This window comes from Micropterus salmoides, unplaced genomic scaffold, assembly GCF_014851395.1.
Source record: "Micropterus salmoides isolate LMB-PRFRI ecotype aquatic unplaced genomic scaffold, ASM1485139v1 Ms_hic_scaffold_23, whole genome shotgun sequence".
Lineage (NCBI taxonomy): Eukaryota > Metazoa > Chordata > Actinopteri > Centrarchiformes > Centrarchidae > Micropterus > Micropterus salmoides.
In genome coordinates, this window is record NW_024041484.1 from 18,152,484 (window position 1) to 18,172,790 (window position 20,307).

Below are 20,307 nucleotides of genomic sequence, written 5' to 3' on the forward strand. Positions count from 1 at the left end.
CTAAGTTATTAAAGGGTGCAATATTAGAAAGTAGTTCGACATTTACAATGTGGATGTTGGACACTGCCCCCCCCTTAAAAACAGACTTATAGTAGTAGACTTATAATAGTCACAGTGGTATTACCCAAATAAAATAGAAGTGGCCAAGAAATGGACTTTGTTTTCACATTATGCTAACTCAGTTACTGTATTATGGATTGTCTCATCTAGAAATGTTACTTTTTTACATTATGCAATGCTAAAAATAGATTTAAAAACCTGCACTGGAACTGCACTTTGTTGGTCCCCTGTTGCAGCCAGTTTCATCGTGGTGATTGCTGCTCGGCATTGGCTTCCCTCCCACCAACTGTCCACCCAATCAGAGCTAATTAAAGCCTCTCAGTTAACACATTCAGATGGCTCTTTTTATAAGGACAAGGAGTGACATGATGACAGAGGGGGGAATACCCAAATAGATTGGCTGGGAAGAGGAAGGGTGTGCAGACTTCCAATGTGGTATTATACTATAGCCTAGATCCCACATTTTGTTGACTTGGGCTGCAGACATAGTTTTGAAGCTAAATGTATTTTCCCTGTATTTAAAAACCGACCTCAACATCTCATGTTTTGATTTATAGTCTTTGCCATGTTACTACAGCATCTTGTTCTCCAGTGTGTGAAGAATACAACAGCGAGCAGGGTGAAGACAGATGGATTTCGCCACAGATCGCTGGAGGTCTGCAGAGGAAATGAGGTTTATGATGTTTATAATTAATCTTTGCTCCATAACCATCAGCTCATCGAGTTTTATGTGAATGCAGGATGAGATTTCAAAGGCTACTCCAATACAGCTTCTTGAAAATACAGGCGTGGGGAAACCACTCCACTATTTTTGGTGGCTGCAGAATCACCCTTTTGAAACAGACAATGAAAGCAACACCTTAAAGCAGTGTTTCCCCAACCTTTCTGGCTTGTGACTCTTAAAACACTCGCAACCCCTTCGTACATGTTACATACGTCTACGTGTGTAATTTATCCATCTTATATGGTAAAAACAAGATAGTCTACAGCACATGCTACAATCTCTGCTTTCAGCTAAATGCTACTGTAAGCATACAAACATCTTAAGCAGGTATGTTTACCATGTGCACCATCTTAGTTTAGCATGTCAGCATGCTAACAATTGCTAATCAGCACCAAAATACAAAGTACAGTTGAGACTGATGGGAATGTCAATAGTTTTTCAGATATTTACACATAAACCAAAGTATTGGACAAATAAATGTTTTACCTGATGATGGTGCTGGAGGAAAAGTCAAGGGAATAACTAATGTACATGAATGTCTGCCCTAAGGTTGAGACTCAAAACAGCCTCATTGTGGAGCTAGAGGGGGAAAAAAGGCAAAGTTTAGAAAATCTCATTTGGGCAGCATAAACATGTTTTTTCTGGTTTTCTGTCCCTGTTTATCACCCACTGACCCCTCCTGATTAGACCCCTAGGTGGGGTGTGACCTCAGGTTGAGAATATGCCCTGACATATAATGCAATCTAACACTAAAGAAACAGCAAAAACAGAACATTATGCACTTCATAAAAGGTGGCATTTACTGCCTGACATTGATCATACAGGTTTTCGTTTTATGGCATTGGCCCTGTCTAGTGTAGACCTTATAACTTAAAAAATAAATAACTTTAGCTACATGTTCTCGATTATACAGGCATTAAATTATGGGGCGCCAAATGTAAAAATTCAGATACAATTTTATAGGTGATATATTTTGATTATTTAGCTCACTTTCCTCACATTTAGCTACATTTTCTCACATTTGAGACAGAAATTCATGTAAAACGACATGTTATATGCAATTGTCAACAATATGTTTATAAAAGTAAAATAAAAAGTAAAATGTTAAATCTAAATCTAATCTAAATCTCTTTATTTGTTTTAATACAAAGCTAAAACTGTCTGTGCACCCCACTGACACACAATACTATAGTATGGAGAAAGAAACTGACAATATATGGAGTGAAAAATTAATTTAATGGACAATTTTGTTCACCTGTGATTTCGACTTCAAACTACTTTATATGATGATTTAAACATTTTTGCTTTCCCTGTTGCAAACTTTAAAGGAAAGTGGAGATGAGAGAGTAAAGCTGCACATCTAAAAACACTGATATGTCAAAATGATTTATGTTTAACGAATTTAAAAATCAGTTTTTTACATTTACTTAAACAGATGAAGGGAGCAACACTACCAAACATGATTTCCTTTTTTCCAAATATTCTCTCCTAATCAGAACTTGTGAATTTGTGATAAATCAAAACATGTAAACTCAAGCATCCTGAAACATTTTACATTTCTTTTTCACAATTCCGTTAACCTAACCACTGAGATAGTCTCTGTTATTCATTTAACTTTGTGATTCCTCAGGCTGTGCTGCTTCTCCCTCGTCCCTGTGTGTCTCCATGTGTTTCTTCAGCTTGGCCTTGGATGTGAACGTCTTCATGCACTGCTCACAGTACGGCTTCAGTGGCTTCAACCCTGAATGGCTGCGCTTGTGTCGCGCTAGCTCCGATGAGCTCTTGAACTTGAGCTCGCAGATGCTGCAGGGATACGGCCTCTCCCCCGTGTGAATGCGCTGGTGCAGCTGAGCCTCGCTGAGGGTGAGGAACGTCTTCTCGCAGTGTCCGCAGGGGAATGGTCTTTCTCCTGTGTGAATGAGATTGTGCCTGGTCAGCGCGTACGGTTTGGTGAAGCCCTTCCCGCAGTAGGTACAGGGGTACGGGCGGGCGCCGGTGTGGGAGACGATGTGTTCCTGCTGGGTTTTCTTGCTCTTGAAACGTTTGTCACACTGAGGGCAAGAGTAGGGCCTGTCATCCACGTGCGACCTGTGATGTTTTGAAAGCTCTCCCTGCGACAAAAAGCCCTTCCCGCACTGAGAGCAGAGGAACGGTTTCTCCCCAGTGTGCATCCTCTCGTGTCTGGCCAGAACAGACACCAGGGTGAACCTCTTGGGGCAGTGGGAGCACTGGAAAGGCCGCTCGCCTGTGTGAACACGGAGATGTTTCATGAGCATAAAGCGGAGCGAGAAGCGCTTGCTGCACTGGTCACACTGGTAAGGTCGGTCTCCAGTGTGGGTTGATAGATGCCTCTTCACATCAGATCTCCGAGTGTATGTCTTCTCACAGTGTGGACACTTAAACTGATGCTTCACTTGATGCATCTGCCGGTGCTGGGAGCGCGCGAGCAGGGAGTCGAAGCCGTCGCCGCACTGCTGGCAGATGTAGCGTTTACTGGTGACATGGGACTTCCTGTGCTCGAGCAGCTCAGAGGAAGTTGGGAAGCTCTGGCTGCAGATGGAGCAGATCTGAGGAAGCTGCCTCTCCTGCGAGTGAGACTTCTTGTGGTGGACGGTGAGCGCGCGGAGGTTAGCGAAGGAGCTCCTACACAGCTGGCAGGAGAAAGAAATGGCTGCGCCATGATGTTTGCTCTCATGTTTGGCCAGATCCCACGAGTGCTGGAAAGTTCGGTCACACTGCGAGCAATGAAATGGTCTCTCTCCGGTGTGAGTGAGCTGGTGTCTCCTGACGTCTGATGTCCGAGTGAACGTCTTACCGCATGTTTCGCATGTGTGGGCCTTCTGTCTGCTTTGGGACTGAGGCACATTTACTTTGCTTTGACTGTCAGGCTGTTCGGTTTTGCTCTGCTCGGTGTTTCCTTTGGGGAAGAGTTTAATGGATGTAAAAATTTCATCCGTGCTGGAAGGACACGGTGTAAACTTGGCTCTTTCGAGAGTCCTGTACACCTCAGTGCGAACGCTCTGCATGTGGAAGTGAGGAGGGCTGTTTTCATCTGAGATGTGGAAGGGACACTGTGAGCATGTGAAGATGATAGATGTCATCTCATCCGAATCACCTGCAAATAAATAAAAGGTGTGCGTAAAATATGTGGATATTATTTAAAAAAGATTTTATTCCAAGATGATTCAAAATATTACCTTTGTTGATTCCTTTGATGGCTATAACCGAGGGGGCCAATGATACATCAGCTCCACTCCTGGTGAAATAACAAAAGAACATTTAAATGTGGATAACTCATATTTTTTTTGCTTTTGACATGTTTGGATAATAATTGTGTTTTGGGAAATGGTATGTAAAGTGTTAGGAAATGAATTCCCTATAGGCGTATGCTACTTTATCTGAAGTAAGTGTAATAGGAAGCGTTAGATATTTGATATAATCATTTTAAAGTAAAAAAAATCGAATAAAGAAATTGTTCGAAATTTTGGTAAATATGCGTATTTGCCTTCTTGCTGAGAGTTAGATGGAAAGATTGACACCACTCTCATATCTCTACAATAAATATGAAGCTAGAGCCTGCAGCTGGTTAGCTTAGCTTAGCACAAAGACTGGAATCAGGGGGAAACAGCTAGCCTGAGTAATTTACACTTTATGTACATTTCACATATGTGTTGTTTCAAGTGTAAAAACAACAAATATTTTTATGGGGCTTATATGTCAGACAACTTCTTGGCCGGCAGATGTTTACACACTTTGGTTTGGCTAGAAATTTTTTCCATTTCTTTTAGCAATTCAGCCATTTTGTTTTTTGAAGCTAAGCTAACTAGCTGCTAGCTGCACCTTAACACAGAGAGTTGTACTGACCTTCTCATCTAATTTTTGGCAAGAAAACAAAAAAGTATATGTCCTAAAATGTAAAATATTCATAATAGTTGTATAACTTTCTATACAAAGAAAAAGAAAAGAAACAAGACGGGTTCAATTGGTGGTGTCGATTTACTTTAAAAAGAATACTATCTTAAAAGAGGAAGCAATTCTAGTATTACAGTACAAATGGTTTATGTACGTTTTTGGTTCTTCGCTTGTTTCCTTGGATGACCTCTTGATTCTCCACGTCTCCTGCTGACTGGGTGACGTTTTCCGTTGTAGACGAGTGGATCTGCGCACATTAGCTGAACAAGGAGACTGTTGTGTTTCAGATATCACAGCTTCACTGGAGACATCTGTCATTTCTTCATGGACATAAAATGATTTGTTGTTATCTTTCAAGTCTGTACAAGAGCTCATATTGCTCTCTATATCCCCAGTTTGGAAATCCTCCTTCACCTCTTCAACAACGTTTTCTCTGTTCTCTTCAGTTTGGTCCCTTGTATCACGTCCGTCATGTGCATTTTCTTCATCTGGTGCATTTTCTGAAGCAAGGTCATCATGAAGAGATGAATCGTTACTCTTTCCTGTCACTACGTCTTGACCAAGGCTCTCCTTCCTTAGTGCAAAAGTTTTCGTCAGAGTCTCCAGAGCTTTAGCGACATCCACAGCTTCACTTGTTTCTTCTGCCCTCAAGCTGGTAGCCTCCTCATCACCGGTGTTATCTGCACTTACAGCCACTATCTCTTCTTCGTAGAAATCGGTTTGAACTTGCACTTCGCCTGACTCGATTATTTCTTCACCCACTTCAGGCTCTCCAACTTCCACTTCGGTGTAGACGGCCACGACGCTGTATTGGTCCGTTCCAACAAAAGTGACTGGGTTCAGTATATTAGCATAGCTGTGGATTGATTCCAGTCCGACAGAGAGGTTTGTCTTTTGCGAGGGAGGAATGGATAAAGCAGACATGATGCAGTTACCAATAGTGGATGAAGGGCCATCTATAAAAAAAGAAAACAAGGAATCACTGTTTGAAAAACGAAACTTTTAAGGCACTTGCATGTAGTGCTGTAACTAAAGACTACTTTTATCAATTAATCTTCTAATTGTTTAGGGTCCTTGTGACATTTTTTCCAGGTGAAATTCAAATAGTTTGTTTTGTCAGACCAGCAGTCTAAAACCCGAAGGGTTTAGATTACAATGATATTTAGGGCGGGATATTGGTACTGATCTCCAAATGTGATTATATTCTGATTAAGAAACTCCTGATTTAATTCGATTGAGGATTCAGTTGCATCAGATAGTATCAATATTGCATAAATATAAACGCCTTCTCAGGATTTATTTTGAAAACTCAAATATCTTTTTATTCCACACAGCAACTCCCGTGTTCTTTTGAATATAAACCAGCTTTATGTTCCATTTAAAAAGTGAAATTGTAAAAAAAATATTTCCCTAAACAGGTAGCCATGTCTATAAAAATATGAAATGTATAACAAGTAACCTAGTGCACAGCTTTTTGTGAAAATTTACACATATTCACTAAGAAAAAGCACAGATGTAAGAAACAATCTTGAATGTTTAAGACTGAAAATCTGTTTTTTACCCAGGCCTAATAATAAAACAAAGAGAAAAGTCCTTAAATTTAAGAAGCTTGAACCAGAGCCTGTCTGGCATTTTGACTTAAATTGACTGCAACAATTTTCTGTTGATCAACTAATCATTCCAGATTTACTCACATGGCATTTTCAGTACTCCTGAACTTCTGTAGTGCTGAAAGATTAAGCTCAGCTCTTCAGTTGAGGACTGAACACATTCTTCCAGCACAGGAGGAGCAGAGCCGAGCCAGGCTGCAGTCTGTAATCACAGGTTTAAGTTTGGCACATGTTTTGCTGCAGAATAACAACCCGAGACAATGTAGATGGACGGACTGAATACCTGTTTTAAATCGGGTACTGGAAGCAGCTTTTCCAGTTTTGAGAGCAGCTCCCACAATAACACATGCAGAGCAGCATCATATTGTGGCCCATATTCCACTGGAAAAACCTCCTGCAAGAGATAATTATATTTCTAATTACTATAGGATTTATTTAGAGTATTATCAAGCTAAACAATGAAGTATTATAATCTGTCTCACCTGGAAGAAATATGCTCTCTCAACTGGATCTTTCAGCAGGCTCTGCACAAGTGCAATGAATGTGGACTCTGTTGTTTTCACCTCTGCATCCCTGTACTGCCACAGACAGGATTCACGTCATTTAAGGGTCATGATTATTTGTTTTTAAAAATGCATTTGTTGAACTTACATTTGTGTTTGCAGAGGTTATAGGGAGTTTGTCCAAATAGCTCTGGATAACTTGAGAATCAACAGAACCCCGAGCTGAGCCTTTGCAAAGCTCCAGAATCAACTGAAATATCAACAAATTGTTATGGCAAAATTATTAAAGCAAATTAATCACATACCCACACGATATAATAAAATATTTCTGCTCACCCTTGCTCTTAGACCCAGAATGAGCTGGGCTCTCTGTCTGTGGGTGATCAGCCCAGGGACGGCTTCTGTCACCATGAACACAAACTCCTGGAGCTTCTCATAATTCATCACATCTTTCTGCTTCGCCAGCTGCCACATAGCAGCCGACAGAAGCTGCAATGGGGGCACCAGGAGGCGAAGAGATGTAAGAGGTAGGCTTGGGTCTGAAACCCAAACGTGTAATGTGAGAGATGCTCAGTGGAGGGCATTATTGAGCTTTCAAGTAAAGACTTGCAAATAAACTCAACAACACAAATTTAACTAAAACCATTAAAAAATAATCTCTTTCACAGTGGAAATATAATAGAGGTAATGCTTTGCTAAATCAAAGAAATAGCAAAATTACTGATGAATCTGTATTTTCTTTTCTTTTATGTAAACTAATAAAACCTGCCCAAGTCCATGAACCAGTATAATTGCTGGACAAACCTATTTATTGCCAGCTTAAAACTTAAAACCTGTTAATGTATCTGCCGCTGTAATTTAGATCTCGGGACAACTAACTGCATTTCTTGATGTTATTGTTTGAGATCTCAATATAACAAGTTAATTTCTAATGCAACAGCACCGGTCTAACTGCTGATAATTGTTATATTCCTTTAAATAGACGGGGCCCGCTAACTAGCTGACTAACATAAACATAGCCTGCTTTAAAGTACAGCGGGAGCACATTATTAATTACATACCGTTTATTTTCTCTGTTGAACCATTAACCTCCATTAGTGCAATATGTCTCCTATAGCGTTGAGAAATATATGTAAAATAATGATGTTTAATTTTTTTGGCTAACATGCGCTGTTAGCACGCAAACGCCCGTTTCCTCAACTCGTCTCTTACGTTTCCTTTTTTCAAAATAAAGGTCTTATAACTCAGCTGTGAATTATCTTAATTTATAATGCATTAATAAATCAGTTTTTAATTTATTAGTTTTACAAACATATACAGTTCACCTAGATGGGGTAATTTTTAATTGATTTCTTACACTAACATTACTATATATAGTTATATATATATATATATATATATGATTCAAACAAATTAAACCCAATCACAATTTAAGGGCCACTACCAGCTTTTTCCAGGGTTTTTAACCGAATCACACGGTCTTTGCTGAGTGGAACTTTACTAAATGTTTTTGTTATACAACAATATAGTGTCAAGTTCTTATTCTTAAAGTTATATCAACAATGATACTCTGACACACAGGTGCTTTAGGATTTGACACTTACCAGCAATAATAGATTTATAGTTTTTTATTTTACCTACAGAGAAGACCGAACAACACATTTGGCCCTCTACCGGAAAAAGTGACAAATTGTGGATGTTAGAAAAGTATTAATATCCTTCCAAAACTTCTTTTGTTAAATTATGAGTTTTTAAAATTGTGAGTAGATCTTAATTACCCTCAATAAGTCCAAATAAAGAGACAGCTCTTTCAGAAATGCAGTGAAATGTAGAATGTTTTTAAAAAAAATTACATTTGTGTAAAAAATATTTATTTATCGTATAAATAACTTTCTGTCCTCTATTATAAAACTTAATTCAACACTACTTTTATTGTAAAAATCCTTCCCAAATAATTTAGATATAGTACAAGAGAACATCTGATGTTCAGTTGTTTCTGTAATGCAAAATACACATTCAGCTCATAGATTCAGCTACAAGACATAACCGGATGTTGTTGTTTTCCACAGAAAGGATGTCAAAATAAAAGCTCAAGCTACAAATCCCATTGGCTGATTCTACCGGACGTTACGACGCTATCTCAAGTCACATGAAACGTTTCACAGCAAATATCCTTACCACTTTATGTCTTTTTGCAGTGAAAATTCTTGCTATAAGAACTGAAACTGCACTGTAATCTGCAGGACGTTTAAAAGTCCAACATGGACGAGGACGGGCTGCCGATTGTGGGTTCTGGTGTTGATCTTACTAAGGTTGGTAACGTTATCTATCTTAGCAAACATTAACGTTAGCTGACTAACGTTAAGCTACATATTGAGGAACTGAGAAGAAGCAGGCCAAAACACTGCTGCCAGACAGTTGTCACCTAGCAAATCAGTAATAGTGAGTTTAGCTTACTAAAAATGTATTTAGCTTTAAATAAAGCAGCCGACAGTTCATTATTAATAGCAAACACCACCGTCAAACACCGTTTCCTGAAGGGTATAACGTTAAAAGTTCCCCATTTACTGTATTTGGGGATTTCTCTATGGGGATAGCGAGAATGACTTAATTTCCTTAATGCAGTACAACCCTGGGGTTCCGCCTTAAAATAGCTTTATCTGTGTTTCCTTCAGGTGCCTGCTATTCAACAGAGAAGAGTTGTTGCCTATCTCAATCAGTTTGTTGTGCACACAGTCCGGTTCCTGAACCGTTTTTCCACAGTTTGTGAAGAGGTAAGTGCATCTTCTTGTTCTCTTTACTTTTAACTTGCTTCTGCTGACCTGGTGGTTAGTTCACACAAGCTACGTCTTTAACACTTAGATCATACCCTGAACTGTCAAACGTCTCTCCCACAGAAACTTGCAAACATATCTCTTCGCATACAGCAGATCGAAACAACCTTGTGCATTTTGGAAGCTAAGGTGAGTTCTTGAGCCTCTCCACGTATTCTGTGTGCAGTTTCTGACACATGTCATGTCCATATGCACTGATAATATGTCAAATATTGTAATGCTCTGAGCAGCTGTCCTCCATTCCCGGGCTGGAGGATGTCACAATAGATGCACTCAGTCAGCGGCAACCTGCTCAGGCGAATGGACCCTCTACGGCCAGTCAGAGCCAGACAGATACTCCACCAGCAGAGACCCTGCCTCCCCCAGTGGTAAATGCACTCACATGCACACAAACAAGCATGTATTATTTTTCAACCACACTAAAGCAGAACAACAGTCCAAATCCAGGACTATGTGTTTTATGAACATGCACTTGCCTGCTCTTTTTGCACTGCTTATAAAAAGTCTGCCAGATGTGAACATTGCACTTAAAGGAACAGTTTAAGATTTTGGAAATGTTTTGTTCTCTTGCCGAGACTTAGATGAGAAAATTGATACCACTCTCGTATCTATGTGCTAAGTACAAAGCTAAAGGCAGGAAATGGTTAACTTTAGCGTGAAGACTGGAAACAAAGGGGAAATGGTTGGTTTAGCTCTGTGCAAAAGCGACAAAATCCACCTACCGGCACCTCTAAACCTCACTAATTTACATGCTGTATCTGGTTTGTTTAAGTACAACTCAACTTGGCAACTCCCTGTCAAACCACAACTGGTCACTTATGTTTATGTACAGATAAAACAAGTGAGACACATGGCTAAGTAGTGAGCTTAAGAGATGGTGGTAGGGAGATTTTTGAGCACTGGAGGGAGCCAGGCTAGGTGTTTCTTACTGTTTCCCTTCTTTATGATAAGCTAAGCTCACAGACTTCTGGCTGTAGCTTCATATTTAGCGTACAGACAGATCTTCTCATCAAACTCTCAGCAAGGAAGTGAATAAGCAACTATTACTCTAATGCAGCATACAAGTTGGCAAAGACAAACACAGGCATTATAGAAACACCAGATTATGAAATTCTCACAAACTCTGCAAGTCTTAAACCTACTATATTTCACACTGCAACCCGCTCAGGCAGCACCAGAGCCTGCAACGACGCAAAAAGCAGAAGCAGCAGCAGAGAATGTCATGACAGTGGCCAAGGACCCACGTTATGCTCGATACCTGAAAATGGTTCAAGTGGTAAGTCACCAGTCACCTGCTTATGGACCATAGGGAATAAAATAATAATCTGTGTGTTCTGTATCTCAGTACATGTTTTATTCATCACAGGGAGTTCCAGTTATGGCTATAAGGAATAAAATGGTCTTGGAGGGTTTGGATCCTAACTTGCTTGAGTGAGTGTTTTACAGTTATTGGTGATAATCATATACTAATCTCTTTGCATTCATGTGGATATATTATGAAACTGACCCATAACATTTCCTTCCCTGCTGATGACAGCACACCGGATGCCCCCGTGCCCGATGGAGGAACGAGGAGCACAGAGGATCAAGATGATGCTGCCGCCACCAGCTCTGACAGCGAGTCATCTTTCAGTGACTGACATCTGTTCTCTGTCCCCACCACCTCATAGCTTCCTGTAAACGCCATCCATCGCTATTCTGAGCTTCTGTGGGTCTGCACTCAGAAAGAGAAGTTGGTTGCATTGTGCCTGTGAAAGGGTGGTACTGGCGAGAGAGTGCAAATGTAAGTGCCTGAAACAGGAGAATCCAACCTGAGAGATTGTAATTTCAGTGGAAAAGAGCTGAAACAGCTTGCTTATGGTCGGTCAGTGAGCTCCTTATTTTGATACATTTAACGTTTTTGACAAATGATTTTCTCTGTTGATTATGTTAGCAGTAGTCAGAACATGGCAGAAGCATAAATTAATTATATACTGTAGAAGTTATTGATCTTGTTTGGTTGTCACACTAATATCGCAGTCTAATGCCTTTAAGAGGTAACACTCATCAGGTGAAAGTTGTGCCTCTTGTTACAGGGTTAAATATTTTGAATGTTTAATGCATATTTTGTAATTTGTGTGTTAAGGGCAGGGAGAAAGTAATAATAAGTATTGATTTCCTGTATATCACAACATCAGTTTGATGGGAAGGAACATCACATGTCTTTCAGCATGTGATGTTCCAGCCTGAAAGTCAGCTGTCATTCAGGAAGTATTTCGATAAAATAGTTCCAGGAATATTTTGACTTGTTGGCCTTTCACATGCTGTTTTTTTTCTGTATTTCTTAATTTTTTTATTTATTTTCTTTGTTATTTGAATGGGATTTTCAATATGTTGACAACAGTATCAAAACAGAAGTTATAAAGTGGAGTCTTCACATCACAGACTATTGTAAAGGAGTCGCAGTTGAGGAGCAGCATGCTTTACCTTGTTAACCACTACACAGAGAGAGGGTACTTCACCAGTAGTAACAGGTGGCTGTGCTGGAGGAACAAAAACTACAGTACACCATGTGTTATGCCTCTGTTGCTTTTTATTGTTAATTTAAGACTCAATTCCAGTGTCTGTGGAAAGTATTCAGACCCCTTGGCTTTTTGCACACTTTATTGGACTTTATAAGATGGATTATATTTCATTTTTGGCCATCAATTTACAAACAATAGTGTCATAGACTTGTTTTTAGAGATTATTGCAAATTTAATCAGAATATTTTCCAAAGCTGCTGCATGTGTCTTGATTTACCATACAGAAAAAAAACTCTAGTAGCCTATATGTCACCAGTGAAAGACAATAAAAAATTTTAAGAAATGTATTGCCTGGCTCTGCTTTGGGTACTTGCATAGCTATCTTTTTTCAATTGTCATGTCTCGTACTCGTAGGTTGGATTTGTAGATGTTTTGCCTGGAATAACGGTGTTTTGCACAGAAACATTCTGCTGAAATGAACAGTTAACAAATAATCAGTATGTAAATCAGTGAGAACTGTCAGGAAAATGTAATGTTTTTGTGAGACCATGTTGGTTGTAGTTAAACTCTTTATCATTAGATTCACCAGGACTTGTGACTACTATAGTGAATTCCAGGGTCAAGAATGCTTTAACACAAAAGAAAATGTCATATTCATAGGGTTTCTATGAATGGACATTACACTATAATGACATAATTGTGTGGCAAAGAAAAACAAAAGTTTAAGATGTGTAATAAACATTCAAATAGTTTGCTTTAAAAAAAAGTATACCTTTATTTTTAAGCTCAGCAGTGCATCATAATCTGTACAACACATTATGTTATAAGCAAAACCGTACCAATACAAATAATAATTTTCCTAGTAAATACAGTATATGTAGTGAACAGGTTAATAAGGTATGTTCATGTGACCTCCATTCTGTCTACTTACACATTACAGCACAGGATTTTTCCTTAGTAAGTGAATTAGTCCCATCTACTAATCACCAAATATATACCTAGAGATCTAAAAAGGAATACTCTTTAATGTGCTGACCATTGAATATATCGGCTGATACTTAAATGTATCTTTAATTGGGCAAACACTATGACACAAAAGTCTGACCACTTTTCTCAGCATGTAAAATGGTAATTAAAAACATCTCAAGCAGTCTGACAGTATTTATTTACTCTCCCATGCGTCAAGTAATTTCTAGTGTCCCCAGTGATGTTACTCACCCATACCATTGCAAAATATCTGCATATCAAAATAGCTACAGTATTGGTAGTATGCCCTTAAGGAACAGTTCCCAACCTGGGGCTTGACAATCTGAAAAACAAATTATATTTCTCCTTCACAAGATAATTCAGACTTTTCTCAAGTTACTAAATTTGCACAAAATGCTGGAAATACTTGCCTCTTCAGGCCCCTGAAAATCCTGCAAATTAAACCATTTGTGATGGAAAAGTCACTTTGGTTGACCTGCTGTCCACACTAATCTTTGACTAGGGGCTGCAAGTAGACATTTATTTTGTTTGGACGGGTCATAGGCCAAAAAGTCGGGAACCACAGAGAATAAAGGCTTTATTTATCTGCCTGAAAGCGAACAGAGAATGTCTTTAATTCTAATCATCCTCAATTCCTGTTTATTTTATTACAGCAATTCAATTTGGCAGCTGTACTTAGCAAACAAATTCATGAGTTCATTCAGTCAACACAAAGAAAACACAACAGGCTCAAAATTTAAATAAAAACGTAGGTTAAGGAACTGGCAGCATTTGAATAATAGTCCCATTTGAAGTCCTACATACAGTATCAGTGAGATAACTCTGCTTCACCATTTTCTTTCAAAACATCAGTAAGCCTACTGACTAAACCGCCATGTACCCAGAGACAAACTTGCTATGAGTTTGAGTGAAATTGTCATTTAACCACGTGTAGCAATCATGTGTTCACTGTGTGATGAACTTCTCTTAATAGTAGTCACAGGTCTGACAGGATGTGCCGTGCTGGTGTCTCAAGAGCAAAGTGCAAAGTGACATTTGAGTGAACACAGGCAGTAATAAGTACACTTGTAAATTATTTTAGATTGTATAAAAAGTATAAAGATACAGGCAGTGGTCAGTTTTCTCCTCTATAACTTCACACCAGTTGTCCAAAATGTATAAATAACAATGTAAAAAGGTGCCTGATGTTTTCTACCTACAAATTCAGTCAGGTGGTATAAAATTGTAGAAAAGCTGTGCAGTGTAAAATAAAAAAATATATCAGCATAAAAGGTTTACAAAAATAAATGCAGCACATTTTTAAACTACTAATATTCATACAAACGTTTGCTGGAAGTTGCAGTTCATGACTACTCCTCATACTCTGTTTTCACTCTTAAGGTAAACAGCTGTGGGAAATGAAAAGGGAGAAAAATTAGAATCCCTTCCAGCCATAAATAGAAAAAGAGTTTCTGTTTGATGGTGAGATACTTACTTTGAAATCTTCAATGTATGTGAGGAAGAAGCAGATGAAGCTGAAGGAAACAATCCACTCGCACACAGCGCTGGCTAATTGGAAGGGATAGTCCTGAAAGAGGGACACAGATGCTGCAGTGTCAGTACTACTCACTATCCTTTTTTTCTCACGTCTCCCCACATCCCTGTCAGATAGGCTCAAGCATTTCAGCTGTTTATACTTTAAACCTGCAGTGCAGAACTTTTGTCTCATCATTCTGACAGTGCCAGTATGCCTAATTACACAACCCTGTTGCGTTTATGATGTACGAGCTCTGCCTTACTGAGTTGCTGCTGTGGCTGACGTCGCTCCCCCCTTCAGGTCTGGCAAACTGATCATTGCTGGTTGGCATAAAACACATCACTATAGGTTCGCCAGCGCAGGAACACCACAGACAAAACTCAAACAAACAAAAACTCTGGTATACTACGAACTCGAAGAGAGAGCAATCTATTCACCATGACATCAAACTACTCCTCAACCATCACTCCAACCAGGGTGGTGAGAACCTTGGGTGTGATTGATGATTGATGACCAGCTTTCCTTTTCAGACCATGTTGCTACTGTCTCTCGGTTGTGCTGGTTTGGTCTATACAACATCAGAAAAATCAGGCCCTACCTCACTCAGTATGCCACCCAGCTTCTGGTACAGGCCATGGTTATCTCTCACCTCGACTATTGCAATACCCTCCTAGTTGATCTTCCAGCTTGTGTGGTGAAACCCTTACAAATGGTTCAGAACGCAGCAGCGCGTCTGGTTTTTGATCAGCCCGAAAGCACGCATGTCACTCCATTGCTGTGTGACTTCCACTGGCTACACATGGCCTCCCGAATCAGATTCAAGTTTCTAATGCTTGCATACAGAGCTACTACTGGGTCTGCACCCATCTACCTAAACTCCATAATACAAGTTTACGTTCCCTCTCGGCCACTACGCTCCTCCAACGAACGCCGCCTGGCTCTGCCATCGCTTCAAACAAAGCAATCTCAGTCCCGGCTGTTCTCATCTGTGACACCACGATGGTGGAACAAGCTACCACATACCATCAGAGCAGGGGTGCCCCTCTCTAACTTCAAGAAGCTCTTGAAAACTCATCTCGTCCTAGAACACTTTCTCTTATAACTCCTAACATCTAATATGCACTTCCTTCTTCTTCTATCCCCTTACAATTATCTTGTATTGATTGCACTTTTTTGTTAAATCTTACTTCTTTTCCGAGGTATTGCCCCATTGATGCGATATGTGCTATTAGCTCTTACTAGTATGTATTGCTGCTCGTACTAGTATGCATTGTCAGTTGTAGATCTCGTGCTGTATTTGATGCTCTGTTGATGCTTGTATGTTGTTCCTCAAATGTAAGTCGCTTTGGATAAAAGCGTCTGCCAAATGAGTAAATGTAAATTTACCTCGCATTGTGTGAACTCGTTTGGCAAGGGCTTGAATGTAATGGACATTCATTTACATGTAACAGTCTCGCACTCCAGCTTTTAGCTAACTATTTCAACTTCTCTACTAGCTTGCTAAATACTTTCAAGACGCTCCCACAGCTCTAAGGTGTTACAACTGGGTTGGTGGGAGGTGTGTACTGTGCAGTCAGCCTATCATAGCTGTTAGCTTACCGGTTATGTGTTGCTACATTTACAATTAAGATCAGCATTACACCAATTTGTAATGCTATTTTGGATGTTTATGTTTCTTTGATCAAATCATAATTTTGTCATATTAGTTGAGCTACTCCACAATGTTACCATGTACCCCGCATGGGCTACCAGTATCCCTGGTTGGGAATCACAGACATAAGACAGAAATGCAGCAGCGACTACTAACAATGAAGTGACTGGAACTAAGGAATGTTTAGCAATTTTGCTTGAAAAAACGACAAGTGATTAATCAGTCATCAAAAAGTTGCTGATTATTTCTCTGCCTATTGTCTAATCGACTTATCGTTTCAGCTTTAAACTGATGCATATGACAGTGAAAAACTGCAGCTTACCTTGTCTTGCGTGTCTCTGTGCAGCTCAGTTTGTTTCACAAAGAAGGCACAGATGACAGCTGAATTATTCATTAAGGAAAATGACATTTAACAATGGATGGCACTAAATGTGACAGGAATATAGCATAATGTGCATTTACTGGAAGTAACACTAAAGACTCTTCAGCTGATCCAAAATGCTGCAGCACGTGTTCTGACAGAAACCAGGAAAAGTGATCATACTTCTCCTGTCTTAGCTTCTCTGCACTGGCTTTCTGTAAAATCCAGAATAGAATTTAAAATCCTGCATCTCACCTGCAAAGCTCTTAATGGTCAGGCACCATCTTATCTTAAAGAGCTCATAGTACCTTACTACCCTGGTGAGTCCTGAACCATCACTTAGTTATGCTGCTATAGGCCTAGACTGCCGGGGGACTTCCCATGATGCACTGATCTCCTCTCTCCTCTTCTTTCTCTCCCTCTGTATGCAACCTCATCCCATTAATGCATGTTACTAACTTGACTTCTTCCCTTTCCCATAGTCTTATGCTTTCTCGTCCCTCTCCTCTCTCCTTCTATCACTTCCTGCAGGTGTTTCTGGCTCTGGAGCTGTGGAGTCTGGATCTGTGGTTGCGACTCACCTGCTGCCCCCGTGTTCCTGCTCGACACCCTCTGCTACAATTATTGTTAGTAGTCCTGTTGTTATTATTATCATTAACATTACGATTATTATCATAAACTAACATTACTATACATATCTGTACCATTAATCATTCAGTCTGTACCAACATCACCTTTACTGTCTGTACCTCTGTGTATGTATTGTTTAGGCTGCCCCCCCCCCCCCCCCCCCCTCTCTGCCTCTTTATGGCTATCTCTCTCTCTCTCTCTCTCTCCCTAACCTCCAACCGGTCAAGGCAGATTGCCGCCCACCCTCAGCCATGGTTCTGCTTAAGGTTTCTGCCTCTTAAAAGGAAGTTTTTTCCTTGCCTCTGTCTCCTAGTGCTTGCTCTTGGTGGGAATTGTTGGGTTTCTGTAAATAATATCAGAGTACGGTCTAGACCTGCTCTTTCATAAAATGATATGAGATAACTGTTGTTGTGATTTGGCGCTATATAAATAATATTGAATTGAATTGAATTACAGATAATATCAACAAGAGAATAATGTTGCAATCATAAAGTTCCTGGTTAAATACATGTCATGCATGTTAACATCAGCAGCAGGAAACCAGAGCATATGGGCATATTTTTGATATTTTAACAGATTAAACTTCTGATAGAGGATACTGGGGAAAAATCCCAAAGTAGCAATTATGGCGATAGCAAAACGTGCTCGACACACACTCATGGAGGACCCAAATGGATAGGCATGATGTGATATAATGGCCTGGAGTATTATGTACAAAACACCAGTGACAAAGAACAGCAGAGCTCCCACATCATGAGCTATTGTCACTGTTGTTTCCTGCAATCAGAAAGTAGAAAAATATGCCATTAATTATAACATTTAATTATATTCATGTCATTAAAACGTGCACCACAGTGAAAGACATACCTGGAAGGTTGCAACAATACACATGCCCAAACATGCGAGCATCCCAGACACCAGTGCAGATTTATTGAGACATGGGCTCACCACCCTTGTTTCCTCACTCAGCTTCTCCACAAACTTGTATCTGGCATATATGGTGGCAATTCCTGTGCAAAGGTCAAATCGTGCATTTACCACAACGTTTGGCGAACTTATGACTCTTTCATAAAAATCCATCTGGCTTTCCCAACAAAATCATTCTGCTTTCATTTTCTTAAAAAAAGGGAAATGTCACTAACATCTTTGTTCCTCCCTTGGGAAAGCCCAAGTTGCCTAAAGAGTCGGTTTACAGAGCTGACACAGCAGATGTTTAGGGGGGTGAAAATACCTGCGCATGCAGAAATGAATGTCATCAGGCCAAAAATGCAGCTCTCTGGGGGGTTTGCACCTGTGTCACTGAAAAGGGAAAAGACGGACCTGCATTTTAGCCCTAACATTACAGACATGTGTTGATAGTAAATCGTAACACCGGGTTATTTGGGACTACTGCCCGTGTAGGTTTGTATTTTGTTAAATTTAAAACTTTAGCTTCTGTCTTCTTAAAATAAAAGTCTAACTATGAACGGAGAAGTGAACAGAAGAGGTATAAAGCAACGCAAACAGATGTTTACGTGCAGCTGGAGTATGGGTAGCCTCCAGCCAAGAAAACGAAACCAAACTTGTGACAGGGTCGAACAACTTATTTCTGATTTTGTTTTTGCTGAATCACTTACAATAAAATATCCACAAGCATCTGTTATACCTAATATAACCTACGACTATTTGCAATTCAGTGAATAACTCTAACTATAACATATATGTAGCCTATGAAGGAAAAAAAAAACCTTACCTTATATATGGAAAGATTAGGTCGACATCTCGTCTGAAGAGTGCAATAAGGTAGGTAACGATGAAAGTGCATGAGGACCAGACGGCCAAAAACGCTGGTAGGAAGCACAGTCCTTGCATGAACCAAAACATCTTGGAGAGATTTTACGCGAAACTGCCAAAAGATGCGCTCACACGTACGAGCGGAGCAACAGTGCCATACAATAGGAAATTCAAGTTTAAATGTTTGTCCAGGAACAGGGCTGAGTCTGCTGTAGCTGCGGTGAAGTTTCCGACAATCACATGATGGTGTGTAAAAAATAACGATCCTGGGCTTTGCCAATAAGCCGAAATACAGTATACAGTAGGTCTCTTCCCCTGAAACGACACCGTGTGGGCCGGCCTTCGCAAATAAAACCAATCGTACCACCCTCTTCCTTTGTTTCTTTCTTTGGGGGAAATCTATCATTGAAGTAAGATTAACAAGCAGTATAATAGTAGTTTTTACAAGTAAAGGTCCTGCTCTCAAAACAGTATTTTTGATCGGAAAGAAATGCACTTTAAAAAGTTATGCAGATTGGCCCCTCTCAGTGTCATAAAGTGTTCATAAAAGAAATGCAGCTCAACGTGCTTTACAATAAAGAAAGTACGTGCACCAAGTGCTTCACATTTAAAGACATAGATTGAAAATAGAAGCAGAAAATTACCCTAAAAGTACAAAAATAAATAAATAAATAAAAACACTTGATAATGATAGTAAAAATAAGATAAAAATGAGAATGAAATATAGGGGAGTATTATTTAGTATCTTAACACTTTGTGCTTCAGCAACTATAAGTCACTAAATTTTGTAGCTAGAGTTCTCAAACTTATATACAAAGTACCCACATTTGTTCACTACAACTGACGCCAATTCAGTCCTCTACAAGAATATCACAGACCTCGTGAGTTGATGTCAAATGCATTGTGTTCCCTTGTTACTACCTACCCCATTACCGGGGTAGGTAACAATAAGACAAAAGAAGCAAAAATAGATGCCACACCATATGATATGCTTCAAAAACAGGTAGTGATATAAAAAAAGAATGTTTCTCTTTCACTGTAACACTGTCTGATGACTCATGTGCATGTACAGTATGTAAATTTATCTATAGAATAAACTTTCTTAACAGTAAATATAAAAAATACTTTTAAAATTCACTTAATTAAAGAACGTCATTGTAGCCTTCATCCTTAGGTCTAACAAAAAAGAGGCGTGTGTCAATGTATGTATATTCTTCATCAGAGTCAAGGTATCAGGACTTT

The 20,307-nt window shown here is 39.5% G+C and overlaps 3 protein-coding genes across 3 annotated transcripts; 1 reads left to right on the forward strand and 2 right to left on the reverse strand.

The window, feature by feature from the left end:
* Positions 1–2,001: 2,001 nt before the first annotated feature.
* On the reverse strand, positions 2,002–8,015 carry LOC119918090 (zinc finger protein 16-like). Its single transcript, XM_038738621.1, has 9 exons — positions 7,871–8,015; positions 7,146–7,348; positions 6,958–7,059; positions 6,789–6,884; positions 6,590–6,700; positions 6,391–6,508; positions 4,851–5,652; positions 3,982–4,040; positions 2,002–3,899 (listed from the first exon to the last, which is right to left on the reverse strand). Exons 1-9 carry the CDS (start codon positions 7,974–7,976, stop codon positions 2,395–2,397), a joined length of 3,102 nt encoding a protein of 1,033 aa, XP_038594549.1. The 5' UTR covers positions 7,977–8,015; the 3' UTR covers positions 2,002–2,394.
* A 920-nt stretch (positions 8,016–8,935) lies between these two features.
* washc3 (WASH complex subunit 3) lies at positions 8,936–12,494 on the forward strand. The gene is made up of 7 exons (XM_038738734.1): positions 8,936–9,121; positions 9,485–9,583; positions 9,707–9,772; positions 9,874–10,011; positions 10,812–10,919; positions 11,010–11,074; positions 11,181–12,494. Exons 1-7 carry the CDS (start codon positions 9,071–9,073, stop codon positions 11,281–11,283), a joined length of 630 nt encoding a protein of 209 aa, XP_038594662.1. The 5' UTR covers positions 8,936–9,070; the 3' UTR covers positions 11,284–12,494.
* A 403-nt stretch (positions 12,495–12,897) lies between these two features.
* On the reverse strand, positions 12,898–19,385 carry dram1 (DNA-damage regulated autophagy modulator 1). Its single transcript, XM_038738733.1, has 7 exons — positions 19,025–19,385; positions 18,524–18,591; positions 18,160–18,302; positions 17,892–18,069; positions 16,624–16,682; positions 14,609–14,701; positions 12,898–14,522 (listed from the first exon to the last, which is right to left on the reverse strand). The coding sequence occupies exons 1-7, from the start codon at positions 19,153–19,155 to the stop codon at positions 14,484–14,486; spliced, it is 711 nt and encodes a 236-aa protein (XP_038594661.1). The 5' UTR covers positions 19,156–19,385; the 3' UTR covers positions 12,898–14,483.
* Positions 19,386–20,307: the final 922 nt, after the last annotated feature.

Excerpts from the sequence above, each read along its gene's own strand:
- LOC119918090 (XM_038738621.1), bottom strand. The coding sequence starts at position 7,976 with ATGTTAGCCAAAAAAATTAAACATCATTATTTTACATATATTTCTCAA. Across the intron at positions 6,885-6,957 it reads TAACCTCTGCAAACACAAAT|TACAGGGATGCAGAGGTGAA; the intron begins GTAAGTTCAACA and ends TGTCTGTGGCAG. Across the intron at positions 3,900-3,981 it reads CATCAAAGGAATCAACAAAG|GTGATTCGGATGAGATGACA; the intron begins GTAATATTTTGA and ends ATTTATTTGCAG.
- washc3 (XM_038738734.1), top strand. The coding sequence starts at position 9,071 with ATGGACGAGGACGGGCTGCCGATTGTGGGTTCTGGTGTTGATCTTACT. Across the intron at positions 9,122-9,484 it reads CTGGTGTTGATCTTACTAAG|GTGCCTGCTATTCAACAGAG; the intron begins GTTGGTAACGTT and ends TGTTTCCTTCAG. Across the intron at positions 11,075-11,180 it reads TTGGATCCTAACTTGCTTGA|CACACCGGATGCCCCCGTGC; the intron begins GTGAGTGTTTTA and ends TGCTGATGACAG.
- dram1 (XM_038738733.1), bottom strand. The coding sequence starts at position 19,155 with ATGTTTTGGTTCATGCAAGGACTGTGCTTCCTACCAGCGTTTTTGGCC. Across the intron at positions 18,592-19,024 it reads CTAATCTTTCCATATATAAG|TGACACAGGTGCAAACCCCC; the intron begins GTAAGGTTTTTT and ends TTCCCTTTTCAG. Across the intron at positions 14,702-16,623 it reads ACAGAGACACGCAAGACAAG|GACTATCCCTTCCAATTAGC; the intron begins GTAAGCTGCAGT and ends TCCCTCTTTCAG.